Here is a 21672-nt window from a genome sequence, read left to right as displayed (position 1 = left end):
ACTCTGTGTCTAGCACGCTGAGCTCGGCTGGCCTGATTGCCTTTCTCCCTCCCACCAGCGTGTCCCAGGGTGGGGCAGCTGCTCCCTGAGCTGAGGCTTGGAGGCTGTGGAGATGGGTTTTAGCAGAGCTTGTGTGGCCTGCTGGGTGTCGCCAGTGAGGAGCTGTCCTTTGGTCCAGCAGAGTGAGGGTTGCAGGAGGGGCCTCAGTGAACCCCAGGCCACAGTGACTGTCTCTCAGCCCCTAGGCTCAGCTGTGAAATCACTGTCTTTAAAAATAATTTTGGCCAAGAATGTCATAAAATGGAAGAGGTAGAAGACTAGTGCAGCACAGGTTGGAATATTTTTTAAATTCCATTTCTGCTGAAATGCAAAGGGGAATTGGGAAAGACATTTTTATCTGTAATTGAGCTCAAGAATTAAAGGGGGATTAGCGAACAGACGAATTCATCCAGCAAATAAATACTAAGCACCTACCGCGTTCCAGTCCCTGTCCTGGATTTTGAGGACACCTTGGTGAGCAAAACCAAGTTCTGGTTTCCCTGGACTTACATTTTAGAGGGAAGAGAATTGCCAAGTAAACAAACAAAATGTGATAGTAGTGAGTGCTATGAGGAGAGCAGGGAGAGCACGTGCTCCCGAGGAACCAGGGTTCTGGCAGGAGGGGCACTGGGCGTGCGGGGTGGATGCCCGGTAGAGAAGAGCAGTCAGAGGGCCACCTCGGGCTGGACACGCAGCCAAGAGGCAGCAGGGTTCTCGGAGGGCAGGCTGGGTGGGCGAGCCCCCAAGGGACAGGGCAGGGCCACACACAGGCCCCCGCCTTCGAGGGGGAGGCAGGAAGGGAGAGCGAGAGGTCACCTGTGAGATACATCGAGAGGCGGACCGAGTGACTCCTGCTGACCTTGAGAGGAGCTGGTGGAGGGTGGGCCTGTTCGGGAGGGAGGAAGAGAGGAGGCAGGCTGCGGGGTGCAGGCAGTGAGTGTGGACAGTTCATGAGTGCTTTGCTGCAGAGATCACGTCCCCCAGCAACCCATCACCATGGGCTGCGGACACTGAGGGATCAGCCCCCCCCCCCCCCCCCCCCCCCCCAGTGCTGACCTTCACCTTAAAGCATTTTTTGTTTGTTTTTACCAAGGAGGCATCTTCTCCCCATCTTGACACACCAGGCGTGACATCTCACTAGCTACAGTTTGGTAATTTGCCAGTTTCCATCTAATAGATTTAGGGAAAATAATCGTTCCACTCACGACATCCATCCTAGGTTTGCGTCTTGACTGTCCAGACTGACAGCGGTTGGTGCCGAGGGCGGGGCGAGTGGGCGTCAGAAGTGACAGGCCCTGGCCGTGCCGGAGGCCACCGGGATCTGTCCGCAGTGACCACCTCTGCTGCTCGGGAGGCACTGCCCCGGCCCCGCTCCTTCAGCGGGGACCGGCTGCGCAGGCCTGGGAGCACAGGGGTCCCACGGGCCGGGGAGCCACCTCCACGTCTTCCTTCCTTTCTTCCTTCCCGCAGGTAAGAACGATGGCTCCATCGGCGGGAAGCAGTACTTCAAGTGCAACCCCGGCTACGGGCTGCTGGTGAGGCCGGGCCGCGTGCGCAGGGCGGCGTGCGCGGGGCGGCGGCGCAGCGCGGGGCTCCGGCCGCAAGGCGCCCCCGAGACCCGTAGGAGCGGCGCGCTCTCTGGCTCTGCCACCAACCTGGCCTCGCTGACGGCGGCGCTGGCCAAGGCCGAGGGCGCGGCGGGGCGGGCCGAGCGCGCCCCCGGGAACCCGGAGAACCGCAAGTCCTGGGCCAGCTAAGCGGCGGGGTGGCCGCCTCCCGTCCTTCCTGGGCGACGGACAGAGGGCGCGGGGCCCCTCCGAGCCTTTGTGGGGACAGTCCCGGGCGGGCCCTCTAGCCCCTCTCCGTGGGGACAGGCCGGGAATGCTTTCTGCACGTCGCGGGGCTGGTGACCTCTCCCTGTTTCTCCCTCTCCCCAGAGAGTGAGGCTGCGTCGCAGCTGGGCCGAGGGTGGAAGGTTCTAGGAGCCCAGCGTGGTCCCAGATTGTGGAGAGCAGGGTTCCGCCGTCTTCCTGGGCCTGGGGCCGCTGCGACTGCGGCCAATGTTGCTCTTTTTTCTGTGGTGACGCCGTTAACCTCTTAATTTAAAGCATAACCGTTACTCGTGCCTTTCCCTCGCGTGGAGGCGGCGCCCCGCACCCCCGTAGCCCCCAGCACCTCTCCCCACCTCAGGTGCCTGGGGCCCTGGGCCTGCCCCCTCCCGCCTTTCCCTCTTCCTTTCCACGGGGTTTCTTAGAGGTTTCTTTGTGGGTGTTTTAGGGTCTTTATACCCAGAAAGTTTTTTCTCTTTGCCATTTATTCCCTTAACAGAGTTCTTGGCATATATTTATTATATTTATTTTTTCAAAATCCGAAATTGTTCGCGAGCCACAATCATTCTCCCGATGTGAGTGCCCAGGGCCTGCCTTACGCTGCCCGCCTCTGCGGCCACTTGGGAGCTGCCAGCCTCCTGCCTCTGGCGGGGGTTCCCGGAGGACGCTGCCCCTCCTTGTGTCCTTTATCGCAGATACACAAGTGGCCTTACTCTAAGCTGACAGTGAAAACCTGGAGACTTTTGTTGTGCTTCTGTGGCCAATGACAAAGTCGGTCAGAGGCATCGTGGCCTTGGTGCGGTTTTGGTCCTGGGAGGGTCCTTAGACCAGCTTAGCTCCGTGGCGGTTTTGTGCCTTGACGCCCGCCCAGCCTGGGGCTGCAGCCCGGTAGGCGGAGGGAGAGCTGCCCACCCCGCTGCCGGCGGGGTTTATCCCTGGGAGCCTCGCAGAGCCACGGGCGAGGCTGGCCCGGATGGTGCTGGGGACGGTGTGAATCATCCCAGAGCATCGCCTGGCCCCGCTGGGACAGCCCTGGTCCAGAGCCCTTTCTTCACCGGTGCCTTTGGTATTACCAGAGTGGTGGCCCAGTGACCTGGTGCCCCAGGTCTGTGGCGGGCCACCACTTGTACTCCTTCCTGTCCTCAGCTGGCATTCCGAGGAACACCTGCCGGGCGTGTCCCTGAATTAAGCGCTCCCAACTCTGTGCCAGCTCTTCTGCGTAAGCTCCTTGCCAGCACGGAAGCTCTCCTTTCAGGCCTGTTTTCAGTGCGATGCTAGCACCACCCGCTCCCTGGGAGGGCGGCTCTCGCTCCCAGAGCCTCAGGTGACCTGCCTGGTGGGGCAGAAAGTCCGCACCAGGCGCACTGGAGAGAAGACGCCATAGAAATGGAAGGTGGCTTGGGTGTTTGTGACCCTCATTTACGGAGCCAAGTACTTGCTGGGGCCCATCTGCCCTGTGACAGGCGTCGCAACCTCACAGAACGGGCTTGGGACGGTCGGTCGGGGGATGTGAAGGGTCGGGCTCTTTTCGTTGTCGGTTGAGTTGAAGTGGAAGAGGTGACAGCCCCAGTCACTGCCCTGAGCAGGTTTTTGGCCGGAGCTCACGGGCCGGGAGGAGCCCTGTTGTCTGGAGAGGCCTCAGGCGCCCTTCCCCTTCTCCCGGCCTCCCCTACGCCTCCTCCCGGGGCCTGCTTTTCAAACGTCCCCAGTTCCGCCTGCCTGAGAGTGTCCCACCAGCCCTGCCCAGCATCTCTGCCCCCAGGGAAGCAGCGTTTCCTTAGAGCCCTTGACCTCGTGCTGCCGGGACTGGGGGCGGTGGCCAGAGCCCGTTGTGTGCAGAGGTGGTGCTTTCTCCAGGGAGGAAAGCACTGTCGCTGCTCTAGAGTCTGTAGCTCCCAGCTTGCCTGGGGTTTTCTCAGAATGAATTGTGTTTGGGCCTGTGCTGGTGGCGTTAGAGAGGCCACATCGTCCCATCGGCCTTCCTGGTAAGCTGTTCCTGCGGCCAGAGAGCAACACGCAGGCTGCCCTGGGCATCCTCATCTGTCAGCACTGCTGGCAGAAGGCAGCTGCTGGCCTGGCTCTCCTGACCCAGCTCTGGGCCCTGGTTGGCCCGGGACCCTCGAGGGCAGTGAGGCGGCCCCTGGAAGAGCAGAGCAGGGCGTGGGGGCCATGCTGGGTCCTCGCAGGGGTATGGGGCCAGCAGTCCCGACCCCCGCCCTCTGGCTCCATGACCCACACGTCCCTTTGGGCCGCTGTGTTGGTGGATGGAGTGGGGCTCCGGGGACACTCTCGGCCTCTCTCTTGCTGCCTCCGGCTTCCTGGGTGGCTCGGGGCGGGGCGGGGGGGGGGGGGGGGGGCGGGGCCCGTCCTGCTCCCAGGTGGTGAAGGAAGCCTGCCCTGCTTCTTGGCGCAGACTCCTGTTAGCTTGTGAATGGAAGAGCTGCAGTCCCTAAAGCCAGGAGCCGGGCAGTCCCCGCACCCTGAGTTATTGGGTGGAGGGGGGAGGGAGGGACTCCCCCTTCCCTGCGTCTTCTGTCCTCGCCTTACTAACACACAGACCTAATTTTAAATAAATGTCAGCATTAGGATCCCTGATGCGGTTCTTAGCAGGTCAGGCTCCGGGATTTAGTAAGACAGCAGGAGCGGCAGCTGCGTGGCGCTGGGGAGGGACCGTCCGTCTGTGGCTCCCAGCCGCACGAGGACAGGTCAAGGCTGGGCGGGAGCCCTCCTGGCCTCTGCCTCCTGCTCTGTACACACACGGTCACCCAGCCCGGACCCCAGAGGACTGTGGGGGGCGGTGCGGGTGGCCGGCCAGCGGGTCAGGCCCCTGTGCTCGGTGAGCTGTGAGCGGGCCCCTTGCAGAGCCGGAAAGGCCTAGGAGGTGTTCAGACCCTTATCCCCCCTCCCCCCGACCCCGTTACTTCCTCCTCTTGGATTAAAGTTCCCCGTCTGTGAAACTGACCAGGAGGCCACGGGTACATATTTTCTCCGCTACAATGAGCCACTTGCCCGAGGCCTGCCTGCTCTCACACGCCGCCAGCTCCCAGGATCACCGCCCCGTCTGTCTGCCTGTCGCTCCTCAGATGGACAGACATCTCTCCGGGATGGGTTGTGCGCCTGAGACCCTTGACTGCACTGTCCCCGTTGTCCCCATGTGCACCCTTCTCGCGGAGGAATCCGTCATGCCTCCTGCGTGCTGCTGACTACTCGTGTTGGGAGAGTCTTGGAGCATCTCTGTGCGTGGAGTTCTGTAAATATGACGGGTTCACATAAAGGAGTGATTTTGTTTGGGAGACTGTATTGATTTGCTACACATGAAATGGGAGTTAAGAAAAATCCAAAGACTCTGTAATGAATTGTAAAGACTTAATGATTTGTACTGTATAATGAACTAAACCTCTTTAATTCTGTACCATATATGCCTTTCCGTCACATGACCAACAGCCTCTAAATAAAACCATTTGATCTCCTGCCTACGTCTGGGTCGTCTGGTTGCCTTCCTCTCCCCCACCCTGAGGCAGGGGTGTTTGGGCTCATTCCAGACTGTTCCACAGGCAGCTGTGACATGGTTCTGAGTGATCAGCGTGGGGCTTTTCAGGACTGAGACTAGAAGAGAGAGGTTCAGGGCAGCAGCAGGTCCGCTGAGCACACCTCCACAGCCCAGCGCTCCTTGTGATTTGGTTCCGTGGCCAGTGGGTTGAGACCTTTTTCAGGAGCCAAGGACCAACAGAAACTTTTTGATGGCCTTACATTCAAGGTAATCGGAGCTTCTGGGCTACCTAGCCGGGAGACCGCTTCTCTGGAACAGGGGTGTCCCAGCTCTCACGCCTCAGCTCCACTGTCCACCTCGACCTGCACGCTGGGCCCCCTGTCAGACACCGCAGCTGGGGAACAGAGGACTTCTTTCCACTGCTGCACGGGTGAGTGGACCCTCGAAGGTTCTGCAACGAGGTGTTTGGGGGAGGAGGACAATGGATGTGCACACCGGCGGTCCAGTCCCCGCAGGCTGTGAAGCCCGATGGCATTTGTTGGGCCCTGCTTGCCCCTGAGGCCGACATCCTGAGGACGTGGCACCCAGCTGTAGCCCAGCGTGGGCTTGAACCAGCGCCGGGGAGACAAGCAGCCCTCCCGAGATGGCCTGCACCGTCCTGCTCATGGTCCAGGAGCCCAGCCCACAGCCGCGAGGACGCAGTCGGCCCAGTGCGCTGGTGGCCCTGCATCGGTGAATCACTCCGCCTGCGCCTGCTATAAAAGGTACTTGCAAACGTAGGGCTGCAGCCACGGGGAGGGCTGATTAGAGGTGGCCGCCAGTCAGAGCACGTCTTGGCGGGACTTGTTTGTATTCCTACGTGCCCGAGACTTGTTCTCAGAGATAAGCACTGCCGAATAATGACAGAAATTTGGCAGCCAGGAGCTGTCCTGCTCTGAGGCAAGAGTCTCAGATTGATTTAGCTCCTAGGGTAAATCGTATTTTTCGAGCCGTTACTTACTGTCTTGCAACTAAATGAGATCTCCTTTGCACGAGGCTGTGGGGTTTTCACGGTTGCTCAGACCCCAAAATGGGCGCTAGTGGGTATGTCACGTTTAGTTCGTTCACTCTCTCGCTACTGGGTCCCTCGGAACATGTGTGCGCCGTCCTGCACCGGGCCTGGTGTCGCTGGACAAGTCCCACGGTCGCAGAACCTCGAGCGTGGCGCCCACAAGAGGGGCTCCAGAGCTTTAGGGGTTGAGGAGGTGACCTCCAGGCAAGTGTGTTTGGAGGACTCGCAGACGAGGCGCGGGGGTGGTGGTGCTCTGGGGGCAGGTGGGCCCTGAAGGACAGAACCAGAAGGAGCAGTTCTGGCCCCAGTAGAGGGGCACGGGGCGGGGGCGGAGATGGTCCTCGGCATCCCCATCCCCCGAAAACCCGCCCATCTACGTTGGCAACTTAGGGTTTGAGGGCAGCTTAAAGTTTTGCAGAGTCTTTTCTAGTTATGCATAATGAGAAAACAGACTGCGTCTCTGAGAAGGGGTCGTTGAACCTATCCTAGCCTGTCGGGTGAAAGGGGAGCTTTGGCACCCGATCCTTCAGTCCTGCTCAAGAATTTGCTCCCAACCATTGGACGCCTTACACAAATTACAAAGCTTCAGCTTTCTTTCATATTGTGTTTTTACTGCTAAAGGTGAAGCCCCAGGAAGGATGGCTCTTCTAGGAAAATGAGGTGCTCGGGGCATGGCCTGAGGTGGGAGTTCACGGCTCAGCAAAGTCCAAGGGTGTGGTCCTCGTGGAAGAGAAGCTTCCAGCATCCCAGTGGTTTTAGGATGTGGGAGGATGGTGCCTGTAGTGAGGGGATCACGGGCGGGGAAGCTACGCGAAGAGATGGCTTCTCCCAGGGGATTCGGGGCAGACATGAAGGGAGCACAGGCTGGAGGAGAAGGGGCCGGATTCACGGCTGACGTTCCCTCAACCAGGAAGTGCTTGATTGTCCCCTTAACCCCTTTCAAGTGTCCTCGGGTCTCTGGGGCACCAGTCCGTTTTCAAAAGCATGAAGGGACAGATGCTCAGAAGTGACAGGGCACTTCCCAAATGACTGTCCTTACTCAAAGAAATCCCGACCAGTCTTTGTTCAGTTATACATTTTATTCTCTAATAGGTACAATACTAAAATAAACACAAATTAAAAAAAAGTTTTATTAAAACAAAACTGTACAAAAAAGCAGTATACTACATTTTAATTACAGAACAGTCTACTGTCCAAAAGGCACTAATCCAGAATAGGAGATACAATGATACAGGACTCATTGGAACTATTTTAATCAATACAATAGAGCACTTGTTTCTTTGACCATTTACATCTAGAAACAAGGGCTGTTTGCTACAGTCATTACACAATGTTATAAATATGAGTCCCACAGGTGAAGGTGCAGTATCGCTCTCCCTAGAGAAGGTTCACGTCACGAGGGACTGTCTTGGGGCTGAGAGGTGGGTGGGCAGCAGAGGCAGTCCCAGGCCAGGGCCTCTGGACGCCTTTGTGGTGGGAGGGCCGGCTGTCCTGGGCACGCGGAGCTTGTCCTCTGGCCCGGCCTGTCCGATGGGCGGTTTCTGGCCATTGCTGGCAGCCACGCTACCCCCTCTTGGGTGTTAGCACCGGCGGAAGGTGGGTTCTGAGACCCTCCAGGTTAACTGGGGCTGGAGGCCTGGGGGATGAAGTGCCAGCAGCTCGGCAGAGGGGGGGCGTTTTGTAACCTGATCTGAAAAAGGCAGCGACTACTTGGAAGAGGGGCGGGGAGCTCAGGGCCGGTGAGCAGGGCAGCACTGCCAGGCACAGCCCCCTGCTGCTTTCCGGGCAGGCTTCTGGCCCAGAGATGAGAGGCCCTGTCCCTCACTTCCAAGAGGTCCCACGTCCCCTCCCAGTGGCTGGTGGGGCGTCTGCGTTAGCTCTGACAGTCTGTTTGTTTGGAAGCTGATGTCTAGAAATGGGATTTTTGCTTCCCTGCGTCCTCCCTCAGTCCCACCTTAGGGCCTCGAGTGGCTCCCAGGCAGCCTGGGCCACTGTCCCGTGTTCGGTGGCCAGGACAGCTCTCTCCACCCCACATTTCATTCTCTCATGGACTCTGCCCCTAAGGAAGAGAGATACTGCAGCTTTCCAAACAGTGTCATTACACGTAAGACGAAGACAGGCATCTGATGTTAACAAAAATAAGTAACAAAGAAATAGGATTAAACCAAATCTCTTCTCACAGCATCCTATACTACATCCTCCTTCTGCTTAGCAGAAAATTGTACGTACACAAAAATACAAATACACAATTTTGTAGAACAGTCTGATTTTAATATATTTATATATATTTATATTTATACGAGTGGCAGGTTAGTTCATTATATAGAGCTTTTTGCACTTTTGGCTCATATGCAACAAGGCTTATAAATTCAGCTTTAGCTTTCATTCAGGTTTTATAGCTTTTGAACAAGTGTTTTCACATTTAAAGCAGCATCCAATTTGCACTAGGAGTTTGTGGTGATAGAGGAAAAGATGGGGTCAGGAGGTTACTGACAGGAAGGTGGGCTGGGGCCGGGGCAGATATACATTCCAGTGTGTGTGGCGACGTCGGAAGGATTGCTATGGGACAGAGTTGACCATGATGACCCCTTGAGGTAGACTGAACACCTTACAGCAGACTCAGACACAGGTGTGACTCCCCTCAGGGACACATGGTGCACAAGATGGGGACAGAGACCCGGAGACACCAAAGGGAAACACAAAGACTAAGACACGACGGCGAAGGCAGGGGGAACGCTCTGCCCCGACCCCCCCCCCCCCGCCTGCCCGCAGGGGCCCCACTCAGCCCGTCGCAGGTACTCCAGTATTTGGAGGATGCTAAAGACTTTCCAGCAGACCCGAGGCACCCCTGGCATCTGATCAAATGCCCCCCATCAACTCGCCTTACACTTTAAACTCGCTGCGCCAGCGAGTTCCCACCCTACGACGGACGCCCAGGGAGACGGAGCCGCATGGGGTTCCGCGGCGGGAACCATCCCCCAGCGCCCCGCGCCCCCGGTCCAGGTGAGCCCCCGGTCCAGGTGATCGGAGAGAAACCCGCCTCTCCTCTCCTCTCCTCTCCCCTCCTCCGGTTCAGCCTCGCGCCAACCTCGCTCACACTCTTCAACTACAACACGGGGAGCCGACAAGCGCCGTGGAACCTGTGGCCCGGCGCCTGGAGCGCCGAGGGTCTGCTCGGGGCTCGGCTCACGGGGGCAGCGGCTCCACGGCAGCCTCACAGGCCACCTCCACGGCGGTGCTCGCCCACCCCATCGCTTCCATCTACCGCCCCCGTTGGCCACCCAGCTCAGTCCCTGTGGCAAACGCTGTACGTGTTAAGTGGGAATGCCCAGTGTATGGGTCACTCCACTGTCCGAACAAAAATGCTGGATTCATAATGAAAATAAAGTGCCTGGGTATGGATTGTTGCATTCTGCAAAACCCTTCTTACTCACCAGCCAGTCATCCGAGCGCTGCTGGGTGCCACGATGTCAACAGTGCGGCCACAGAAGAACCCTCCTCATCCGCCCACCACGTGATCAAGGCCCCGAGTTTAGGTCAGACTTAAAGTACTTTAAAAAAGAAGCAAACAATCTCACACTCGTTTTCAAAGATGCACTTCTGATCTTGTTTCACCCCCTACCGATGACGGCCTTTCTGGGCCCTTGTGGGCAGACACCCTGATCCCTCAAATCCAGGAAGAGAGGACGAGGACAGGCAGCCAGGGGTCAGTGACCGATGACGGCAAATGAATGATCCTGTTTATAGCTCTGATTGACTCTTTGCCTCTTGGGTCTGGACGCACCTTCTGGCGGCTGTCAGAGACGCCCGGGCTTCTGCGCCGAGGCTGTCTCGCTCTCCCGCTCGCTCGGCAGCTGCGGACTTCGCTAAGCAGGCTCCTACACAGTCTCTGGGACCAGGACCGGCATCCCGTCCACAGAAACGCCCGTGAAGCAGCAGCACAGGGGAGAGCGACAGCCCGCGTGCTCAGCCCTGCAGTTGTTCTGCCTGTGGAACCCGGGGACCCTGGGGAGGGGCAGCCACCGTGGCCACCCACCCCAAGGGCCAGGGGCAGGGTTGGGGAGGGAGGGCAGGGCACAGGCCGACTCTGGCGGGTCCCAGAGGTCTGTAACTTGTGTAGGCACTTAAAAAACAGAAAGAGAAATTCATCCTCGGAAGGTGCTGCATACCCAGCGTGACCACGGCCTTGGGAGGGAGGGGAGCCCACGGGGGATCAGAGAAGGCTGTGGGCTCTTCCAGGGGAGGCGGCTGTGATGCTCTCGGCATCTTCTGGCGGGGACAGTGGCCCCCCTTGTGGCCTGGGTGAACCGGCAGAGGCCTCTGTCCTTCTAGCTTGGGCAGAGCAGGAGGGACAGATGGGGCGGAGAGCACGCGCGGGGTGCCTGGGTGGCCGGCTCTAGGCTCGCAGCCGCTGGGCTGGGGGTGACGCTCGGGCTGCACGGACTCGCTTCCTACCGTCAGTGCGAGAGAAACTACTAGGAAGAGAAGAGGCCCCGGTGAGGGGAGGGTTCTGGGAACCGAGCGCAATCAAGAGCAGCCCTGCCAGAGCTGCCAGTGCAGGCAGAGAGCTCTTGCCCCGCCCCCAGTACCTTTGGTTTCCGTTCGTGGTGCCCATTTTCAGAGATGAATGATGAAGGGGTTCACTGACTAACAATACTGAATGTGGTTTCCAAGGCAAATGATAACTAACGATAATGCTCCTGACAGGAGCCCGCAGCCCAGCTCCCTCACCTTCATTCGGTCCACTCCTAACGTATGTACTGCCCTGCCCCCCGTGGCATAAAAACAAGAGTTCAGGGTAATATCACTAGAGTGGCTGCTGTGTACATTAATACAGCACTAATGCCGTTCTCTTTCCAGTTTAATAGCTTCAGTGAATGATGAAGTGGAAGGATAAGCGTCACAACTTCATGCTGGGCTCTTAGTTCCAGTAAAGCAAAAGGAGAGGTTTCCGTGCTCAAAGGAAGCCAGAAATCAGACTGAGATTAGTTAGACCTGACCTGGAGGGAGTGGGAAGTTACGAAGAGAACAGGTGTCCTGGGACCAGCTCTGCGTGCACACTGGCTGGTGAGTCACGTGCGCCTTCCTCGGGAAGAACCCACACCTCCCTTCTGAAGTCTCCCCCAGCTGCCACCAGAGATTCCAAATCGGGATCAGCACCTCAGTGGAAAGCACACGTGCCTTCTTCCCTTCCCTTTAAGGGTGGGTTTATTTGGTGGGGTGAGCGGAGTGGATAACCAAAACCCCCCACAAGCCGGCTAATGAAACAAGGTGCCTATTACAAGGGCCACCAATCCCCAGTGGTCAACATGGGGACCCTCTCCCAGGGCCACTCCCAGCGAGGCCTTGCTCCTGGGGTGGTTCCCGTTCTTGGGCTTCAAGGATGCTTAGGGCACGACTAAGCGGTCGGAAGAGAGAGAAGCGACAGAGCCGGCCCCTGCAGAACCACCTATTGAGAGGTAAAGAGCTGGAGAATGGGAGGGAGGCGCATGGATTTTAGTTAGCTGAGTCCTCAGGTCAGCTTAGAGCCCGTGTCCCTGACAACAGTCACTGAGCCGCCACACCAACCCCAAGGCAGCTCGCCCCTGAGCTGGACTGTGGTTACCAGAAAGTTCTTACGCCGAGCCAGAGAGCCCACGGCAGGGCAGACACTGATCCAACACTGGCATTCCAGAGCCTCCAATCTCCAAAGCACTGGCCCAGACCCACGGCCTCTCGTGATTGTGACGGAAGGGACAGTGGACTGAGTTGGAATGGCTTAGCGAAACTTCCAAACACAGGCACTGAAAAAATGCTCCAAGAGCTGAATAGAGAGAGAACAGGAAGAGTGAGCTTTTAATATTCTCTGCTTCCACTTAGAGCACCTACCCCCAAGCAATGCTAGGATATTCGAGTTCCCCTCAGAGCTCAGACTATGACAGCCAAGATCTTCCATCCCAGCAAAAGGCAAGACCTTCCCATTCACCTCCTAGAGGCGGAGATGGGGACAGGGGACTTGAAACAAGAGGTTTTGCATCACAGCAGCCAAGCCTCACTGCGTTCACTGCGTTTCTGTAACCATGAGTAACAGGAGAAAGGCCAAGGAGGAAGGATGCCCTGGTGTCTAGATCATCACAGTGACACTGGTCCAGTGTCGGCACAGAAATGATGGCGGGGCAACAGTGCACCAGGGGGGAATCATCCGGCAATGCCCAAGAGAAAAAGGAACAGGTTAAGCACAGAGATTTCACTCAGCAGGGCCAGGCAGACATCCTGTTAATGTTCTACCAGGATGAGAGAAGTGACTGGAGATTTTACTTGACTTTTTAGGGGGTACTGCTCAATGGTCTGTGAATCTTCAAGAATCAATGAGACAGTGAAAACACTCAGCACAGTGCTGGGCACACAGGACAAGCTAGCAAGTGTCAGCGGCTACTTCGAGCTTCGAATGCTTGGGAGGTACGATGATTTAGAATGACGGCATCTTTACTCTGGTACTTCTGGTGTTTTCTTCCAAAAAAAATACATATTTCAGGGGTAAGCACTACCTGTATTTTCACTGATTTTGGTAAGCTGGCTTTATTTTCTTTTTAGCGGGGCTGCGGGTGGTAAAGGAATATGTGGTGAACGGTTTTCTGAGTCACCAAAGTGGCCTGTGGAAACATCTGGGGAGGGAAATGTCTGGCCAACTCCAGTTCTTTTTACGTAGCACCATCCTTTAAGCAGCACATCTAATACTTTGATCCCTAAAGGAGTAGATTGTGTTTGAAGGTTTTAACTGCAGTGATAATTCTATTTTCTTTGAATGTAAGCAGATAATCAGAATGTTCTGCTGGCTGGCTGAATGCATGTCTCACAAATCACAGAATTATACTCATCTAGTCAGTTTTCAGAATCGCTAATCTTAAGACAGATTCTCAATTCTAATGGAGATAGTTATCTTTCAGCAGTTGGGAAAATAAGAAAAGGGATGGGATACTGTAGTCTTCGGGGTCATAAATCCACAACCATTCCAGCTGTCAGATGACCAATAGGATCCCATAAAGAAGTCCCAATGACTGCACGTCTATCTTGAAAGCAGGTGGCGTGCAGGAGTCGGGGTTAAGTCACTTTTAGATCTTGTAGGAAAAGCAGCACTGAGTAAAAACCCTTTATGGCATTATTTTTCCTGTTCTAGCACAACTACTACACATTTGATTGCAAGTATTTTGAGGGGGAAAAAAAAGAATCCCAAGGCAGAACCTTTATAACCAAATTCCGTGTGTGTGTGTGTGTGTGTGTGTGTGTGTGTGTGTGTACTGGGGGCTAAAGGGAGAGAACAGTTAGAAAGCAGCAGCCTACCTCAGCATTTTTATGAAACTGAAGTTTAATGTTTGGGTTAGGATTCCCTCTGATATGTGGAGAGGGGAGAAGATGGGTAAAAGGGTAAGCAGGAAAGTATGAACAAAAGCAAGAGCTGTACTTTTCTTTAGCGGCTGCCACCTGACCCTGGAGTGTCCAGGCCTGAACAAAGGGCTCAGGGGCCAGGCTCACCAGCACAGCCAGGAACCTCAGGGACTGAAACGGCTTGTGAAGGGCCACTTGGCACTATGTTGGGTGCTGGTATTTGTGTAGACTCACTCTTGATCATATAACTGAAGTGACGGGAAAAACCAAACAAGGCATATTCTAGAGAAAGGCTAGATAGTGACGCAGCAGCTCCCGTCCAGCCTGAGGCCTCAGGGTGAGAACACGGGCTTTGTGGGCAGGCCGTGTATGGTGTCAAGACAACATGGTGCTCCATGGGACAGGGTGGATGGAAAAGAAAAAAAAAGTGGGAGGGAGAGAACATGGATGTGGAAGGGCCAAGGGGGGGCAATCCCACTGACACAGCAGAACAATGGGGAAAACTCAGGGTAACCAAAGGCTGCTGACATGAGGAAGCTGGCAATTACCAGAGATGTGAGCAAACCTGGGTGAAATTCACACGTGTCCTTCTCCACCAGTAACGTTAGGACATTGCAAACAACAGTATTCCACTTATGCCTCATAGTTCTCTACAGACCATATGTTTTAGTTTATTCATCTGTGTTTGTGTCATGTGTTCTGCTCTAGCTCAGGAAAAGCCTATCTAACTCAAGTGTAAGCTCCTGTTTGAAAAACACTTCCTGATGGTGACGGCAATGGAAATATCAAGTGACCAAGGGAAAATGTGAATTCTAGGGAGCTCGTGAAGCAGGAAACATCAGGTAAGGCCGACACGCGACCCTGGCTGGTTGGCATGTGGGACAGAGTACTCTGGAGGCCTCATCAGTGGTTGACTCAGTTTGGGATTCTGACTGTAGTTTCTGCCATAGATGGAGCAGGTTGAAACTGGATGTGAGCGACAGGTTTCATGTGACTTAGTCTAATGGGGAGCAGTAATCAAAGGCTTCCATTCTGAAGCTGAAATAACTCCAATCCTTCTCTTTCACTTAGGAGAGGACGCGAACACTATGTCATTATTTTAGTTTACTGAGTTGCTGTTCCAAATGTTCTTGGGAGCATTAGTGCTAAAAGGGAACAGGGAATGGGAGATCTGCCATTTTCAATCACATAAAGGACGGAAACCCTTTTAATTATGACCATGCCAATCTACATCTTGCTGTTAAAACAGCTAATTACATGTCAGGAGGACACTCAGTCATTCAGAACAGTTGTCGTTATATTTTTATATATTCATTCTGTGCCACCCCCCTCAATCGCCATGGTTACAATTTGAAAGGATTCAGGCAAACCTTCATTTGCTCACAGCACACCAACGTGAATCTGAGAGTTAATTATGACTGTATAGAGCCATTTTTATTTAAGAGAGAGAATGAAAATGGAGTCACGGGGGCCGGCGTCCCGAGGTGGTGTGAAGCGCCCGTGGAGCCGTGCACACTCGCCCGTGCCCAGGCCGGCTCACACGCCACTGCCGCCCCTGCACCCACCGGAGGGCACAGCGCTGCCGTCCGGACGGAGGCAAGATGGCTCCCGTAACTGCCCAGGAAAAGGGATGTCAGGAGGGAAGCGCAAAGGCCCCCCGCAGAGGCGTCCTTCCGCTTGTTGTGCGGGAGCTGCGGCTAATGAGAGAACGGGTGTGAGACGTGTGTGGGAAACTGCAGGGTGTAAAAATGCTAGTTAGATTTTGCTTGAATGGAATGAACCAGATTTAGTTCTGCTCACTGCCTGGCCCCAGGTGTCACAGGAGGAATGATAAAAATGAAGCCCAGGATAGGCGTACCTGGAATCCCAAGGCGCCTACCACGTCCTCGAGGTCTTTGGGTGACAATAAGAAGGGGATGCGAGATCCCCGCGTGCAGCCAGATTTTCCCTCTCCTCCCTCCCATGTTTATTCCCCTCTTGATTAGAAAAGAAAACCACTGTTACAGGAAACTAGATTTCTCAAGATCGTTAGCTTTCCTTTTGCTGCTGTTTCTCATCCCCACTAAGGAAGAATAATGAAGCTGGTATGGAAACTTGGTCAATTTATAAGCTTCCAGCGATTAGTGAGTCAACCATCGACCCTCTAAGACGGCAAGAGTAGTAGCTTATCACTTTTAGCCTGTGAGAATTAAGAACAGCCTTTTGTATAACCTGTTTGTGAGAGGGGTTTCTGTGACTGGAAATGGACTTATGGGCTTGATGTGTTTAAAAAGCCTTTCCCACCACCTTAGTGCGGCAGTTCTCTTGAGAGCAGTAAGGAAATCTTTCCTCTTAAGTGATTATCATCTTTTGAAAAGAAGACCCTATCATGAAGGCAACCGCAGTACAGAAAAAGAAAGGGCCCCTGCTTTGACAGCACACCACCGTTAGGGCAATCCTTCCAGGACAACCTGGGCATTCACGGTTGCCTCCCGGGGAAAACCTCCCATTCTCATTATGGTGCGATACCTTTAAACTGGGTAATTTAGGTATTACCAGGTAATGGCAACCAGACAATATGGAGATTAAGAAACAGAAGAGGGTTTCCAGGGCATGCAGCTCAGTTTGCCAAATTCAATATGGCTAACAACTGATCCCCCAATCCTGAGTAAACATCCTTGTTATTTAGAGAGCACACAAAAAGGAATGTCTTACGCAGCTCCTAGCCCTGCCCCGCTGCACCCCCCCACCCCACCCCTGTGCCCCGCAGAGATACCACCAGCGGGAGCTGGTCAATGTGCCCAACGTTCACTTGGGAAATCTTGACAAACAAACGCGGCTCAGTAAAGCTATAAATGGATTTGGCTGGTCTCAACGCAGCCCCAGTGAATACAGTAGTAAAACATTACTAATAATCACAACAACAAAATGACAAACTCTATCACCACTCTGACATAAGATTTAAATCACACACAGTGATTAACACAGAAAACCAACGCACGAGTAGAGGGTCAGGACTATTGAATGTAGAGTGCTACTGCACACAAGGTCATCAATAAGAAGAAAAATTATTGCCTAAGAATCTGTTGAGACTCATTGGGGGAAAAAATACTCTGGTGGTTCTCTGAACAACAACAAAAAGAGACAAACAGCAATTTTAAAAGGCAGAGCCACGAGTTAAATGGGAAGACTGCTTCTACCCAAACCCTTCTTAAGACCAAAGAGAGAGAAGGACTTGACGTTCACATTTTAAGGACGGGGGTGGGGTATCATTTATGAAAAAGGGATTATTTCCACTGTTGTGGGCAGAGAGAGTAGCTGGTCAGCGGAATATGTAGCTGGTCAAAAAGCTGGGCTGCAAGACAGGAAGGGGTGTTTGTGTGAAGAGATGGACCACACCCACCTACTCTGCCTGCTGCAGAGGATAAAAAGATTCCAGCAAGGAGTCAGCTCAAGATGAGACCTTGGTTTGGAGCCCAGAGGAAAAGAGAAGAGGAGTTGTTCACAGACAGAGAGGATGTGACTGTAGATTCCTGATGAAATGAAAGTCTGTTTACTTACACTTGGTGCCTGATGGTTGAAATCCAAGAGGGAAGTGTGTAAAGACAGAGGCCAAACAGGGAGAACGAAAGCAACTGTATCACTAGCTCTTCACGAGTTGTCCCTTTTGAGGTAAAGGTGCTGTTCACCAGCAACTACTGCCATGATAAACCTACAGGACGCGGGGGCTGGGTTTGCATCCTCCCATACTGAGGGGCTGCTCCCTCCCTCACGTCCTTTTAGGTGATCACCGCGCCTGAGCTGAAAAGGGTCTTCCTGTTCGAGGATCTCTCTTTCTGTGAAGGACTACAAGACGTGGGGGAGAGCCCACCCACCGAACGACAACATGCGGGAACTCTACAGACTACAGGCGGGAGGAGGCCACCCAAAGTACTGAGACTTGAAGAAAACTGCCTTAAGGGGTGCTCCGGCCTTACAGGCTTTGCTGAAACAAACCACAATGTCTATTTGGTACTGACGGGTCCTGGAAGGTCGCAGATCAGAGTGTACCGTGTAGCCCTCCCTGGCCTTCATCTGCTGTTACGATTCTCAAGAGATGGGCAGAAATGGCATTAGGATGGTCCATCTTTAAAGGGTCCCTTTGTAAGGCTGTGTTTTAAGAAGGCTAGGAAATTTACCCATGTGACCACAGTATAATTCAATGAAAGTGTCTTAAAAGAATAACAGACAAGTTACCTGAACTGCTTGCAAGGTTTCCCCACCTGACACGTTTAGTCTTCCTCGCCTGGGAAGGAGCAGCCCCTGAAAGAGTCCTCGGGGGCCTGAAAAAAGTACAGCAGGAAGTGAGAAAAGAGGACAGAAAAACCGAAAAGCACACGATGGGATGCTGTAAGAGCCTGGCTATTTTCCCTTCAGTAAGAGAGCAGTTTAGGGTTTCTATTTTAATACCACCTCTTAAGCCTGAAAAAGCTTAAGAAAAAAATTTACTCCCCAAAGATATTACAAATTAGACAGTGGCAACTCCATATGCCACTGTAAGAACTAAGGTAGCCTGGAGAAGACAGCACAGTTAAACCTGATGACAAACAAAAAACCAATGGTAGACTTAAATCGAGGCCCCAAAGAACTAAATTTTCACTTCTGGAGAAAAAGCAAAAGTTGTATGTAAGGCAGTAGATGTTAGAGCAGACCGGCAGTCTTCTTTAATCAAAGAACTCCGCGTGCAGGGCTCCTTCCTCCAGTTCCTACTGAACCCAAGGCAATGCTGCCCCGCACTGGCAGACACATTCTTTCACTTTTCCCAGATTTCCAGGTAAGCACCTGGTACTGCCTTCATGGATACTCTCCTTTACTCTTTGAAGCTTTCTTTCCTTCCTTAAAGGTCCTAAATCAATGAAACCTTTTAGCTCTTCTCTGGCAATCACCCTGTTTCTTTAGAAACTGCAGCTGCCTTTACAGTTTGAGTCTGTTTCTTTAAAAGGACCAGCAAGAACAAATGATACTAGCAATCCCATCTTAAAGAAGCTATCAATTATAATAATCTCCTTACAGTAAATCATGGATGTGGCTTGTCAGTATATTTTTCTCTCTCCTTTTCTTTCTGATTCAACTGAAAATAAGCAGACAAAATTCCACCGAAATGGAAAGATATGTTGTATTTTTTCTAAATAATATCAAAGGAAAGGAAAGAAAGGTAACACAGTCTTCTAATAGAAATAAAAAGTCAAACACACCGAGAAAGAAAATGAGTGGGGGGATCGATCATTCCTGAGAATAACAAATGCTACTCTTGAATTCGTTGGTTCAAGTAATATAGTTAAACAGAAAAGGCTACTCCATTTTACTTCAATTCTTGGAAGCTGGAAAAAAATATATACATTTTCCCCCTGAAATCCAAGGACAAGAGCAGGCCCAGGCCCTGCCTGTAGCTCTATAAAGTCACAGACCCACAGAAGGTGGCACCTTCATGCCTCTCAAAGGCTTCCTCACACTGACATAAGCAGGATGAACAGACAGTGGAGGTGATCTCATCAGCGTGTGCCTTAGATGGAGTGAGACCAGCTAGAAGCTGGCAGATGTTCAAACTCACTGCTGAGGAAAGGAGAAATGAAGGCGGCCAGTCATTCTCTCTCTCAATGGTTTTAAGTTGAAAACATTTGGTGGGGGAGGAAGGGTGAAGAGGTAAGGAAATGGCACCCTCCTTCAATTTTAGAATCACTTTCAGGCAATGGATAAACACATGACGCCCTGCATAACAGCCAGGCCCATATTCCCCTTTAAACGAGGCTTCGTTGTCTGTAGGAAGGAGAGAGAGGGAACGAGGCAGGAAATAGAGAGCAGCTGTGCCTCTTTCAGACGCACCCTACGCTGCTACACTGAAGGCTGTTTCCTCTTACCCACAGTGACAGTGTGTCCTTTAATCGGGACGCCAAGAGATCATTTTCATACAAGGCCAGCAGATGTAATTTTCTTGGACGCATGAATAGTTCATCATTTTGCTACTGGACGACAAGGTGATCACAGGGTGACTTTATAACTCAAGTTCACTGTTTGGTATTTTGAGTTCTCAAAATGAAAAAAAGATTTATCAAATATAAATATCTTTAAAAAGTAACAAAAGTGCTACATATGTGATCAAGGAAAAAAATTCCATTAGTTACTGCCGCTTAAAGTAGATTAAACTTTACAAATATTACCACATCCATTATCAATATGGCTTCCAATTATTAAATAAATTGCCTGTAGCAATATAGCTTTTCACACCTCTACAAGGACAGAGTAAAGAGAACACCAAAGCAGTCACATCCTGTTGTATCTCGCAGACCCACCGCATAAGTGGCAAACGTCCCCTGCTTTTTTTCTGCTCCTAGTTGGGAAAGTATTTGCGTTTGTGAGAGTCAGTCAGCATAATCCCGCTATAAAGTCCTCTATCAACCTCTCATGTTGAGGGGGCTTCAGTTAATGGATACAAAGACTGGAAGTTCATTCACTTACTTTTGACCTTAGCTCCATCCTCGAAATGCCTTTTTTTGGTAGCAGGGAAAGGGGACACAGACAGGAGGCAAAGCAGCTTCCGTGACGACCTCCAGCACCTTTCCAGGCCGGCATGTACCTGTGCCACGTACTGTATAGTGGTTCTGAGAACTGGACCTAACATCCATTAGACCTTCAGCTCGTGTTTTTTCCCAGTGCTCTCAAGCTGGGCTTTGTGGGTTTGTTTTTTTTAAATGACTTTTGTTTTTTGTCATTTTTCTGTTTGTTTGTTTTAATCATGGTCCCAAAGGCAGAGGCAGTATTTTATCTACTTAAGTCACACAGCTTGTGAGAGGAAAGGATGTCTGTGTCAGGCATGTTAACATCAACCAAAATCTGAGATCGAGTGTTTCCACTGACATTCTTAGCACAGCACCCAAAGAAGTATAATCTAGCCACAGTGTGACTATTATGAGGCACGGCTTATTGCAGCTGGAAATCAATTCTTCCCACACTGAGGTGGGGGTTCTAGTGTCCCTTTTACTCTGTGGGTACTCCCCAAATGGCGTCTGTCCATCCTGGGCCACACTACCTCAGCTTGCATCCTACCAGTCTTGGGGAAGGAAAAGGGGTACAGACTAGTGTTACAGGAATCTAAAGGTACCCAATACACACAGCCTAATATTTGAGAACTGAGGGCTATCTAAATACCTGGAAGCACTTTCTTGGAATGCTAAGACAGAGCAGCAAGATTTTCTAGCCTCGGGGTCTGGGAGAGGGAAGGTTGATTGGTTGGTTGGTTGGTTGGTTATTATTTACTGGGAATTAATACTGAGAGTATATGCAAAGGCTGAGGGCACCATGCCATCTTCACAGAACAAGACCCTAACGGCTAACTGACATACAAGAAACTGCAAGTTATACTGTAAGAACACATGTTAAGGACCGAGGAAAGTCTGCTAAGGTGCTACGTCTAAACTAAGTTAACTTCTCGTGTCCAATCCTCCCTCATCAGTCGTCATCCAGGGCCTCTGTCTTGATTTCGTTGGCTCCTTGTCGGGCCAATGCCAAGATAGTGTGGTTGACTGCTGCCATTTCCACAGCTAATGAGATGGGGTCTTGGTGGTCACTATGGCTAGTGCTGTCGTCCTAGATGTGCAGAGATAAGAAACAAATGTTATTAGTGCACTCGTAAAATTCTCTAGCTCACAGAAAGGCATGCTGCGGGCAAGGGGAGGCAGAACATTCGTGGGAGAAAACAGAGTTGGGGGCGTCATGATAGAATAGAGGTGAAATGTATTTAAGTAGACACTGAATGGATATAGGTCCAGAGACTTCGGGTTGGCATTTTTATGATTCAACAAATAAAAAGCACTAAAATGTTTTTTTCTTGTTGAGAATTTTTTCCTTCTATCAGAAAGATTGCTGGGGATGATGATCAAACC

General features: G+C 52.5%; 2 protein-coding genes across 16 annotated transcripts in view; one reads left to right on the top strand and one right to left on the bottom strand.

The window, feature by feature from the left end:
* KIF13B (kinesin family member 13B) overlaps positions 1–4209 on the top strand; it is a 187182-nt gene extending 182973 nt beyond the window's left edge. For all 6 annotated transcript variants that reach the window (XM_027088008.1, XM_027088009.1, XM_027088011.1 and 3 more), the window contains one exon: positions 1510–4209. In XM_027088008.1, the coding sequence (XP_026943809.1) occupies positions 1510–1796 (287 nt within the window). In that variant the 3' untranslated portion in view covers positions 1797–4209. The remainder of the gene's footprint in view (positions 1–1509) is intronic.
* Positions 4210–7473: 3264 nt separating this feature from the next.
* HMBOX1 (homeobox containing 1) overlaps positions 7474–21672 on the bottom strand; it is a 187409-nt gene continuing 173210 nt past the window's right edge. For 6 of the 10 annotated variants that reach the window (XM_027088015.1, XM_027088019.1, XM_027088016.1 and 3 more), the window contains one exon: positions 7474–21376. In XM_027088015.1, the coding sequence (XP_026943816.1) occupies positions 21239–21376 (138 nt within the window). In that variant the 3' untranslated portion in view covers positions 7474–21238. The remainder of the gene's footprint in view (positions 21377–21672) is intronic. The other 4 variants (XM_027088018.1, XM_027088023.1, XM_027088022.1 and 1 more) reach the window with 4 other exon arrangements.

This window comes from Aethalodelphis obliquidens, unplaced genomic scaffold (genome assembly GCF_003676395.1).
Source record: "Aethalodelphis obliquidens isolate GAN/ISIS:26980383/991018 unplaced genomic scaffold, ASM367639v1 scaffold61, whole genome shotgun sequence".
NCBI lineage: Eukaryota > Metazoa > Chordata > Mammalia > Artiodactyla > Delphinidae > Aethalodelphis > Aethalodelphis obliquidens.
The sequence above is the reverse complement of the archived record's forward strand: the minus strand, read 5'-3'. Positions and strand labels throughout refer to the sequence as shown.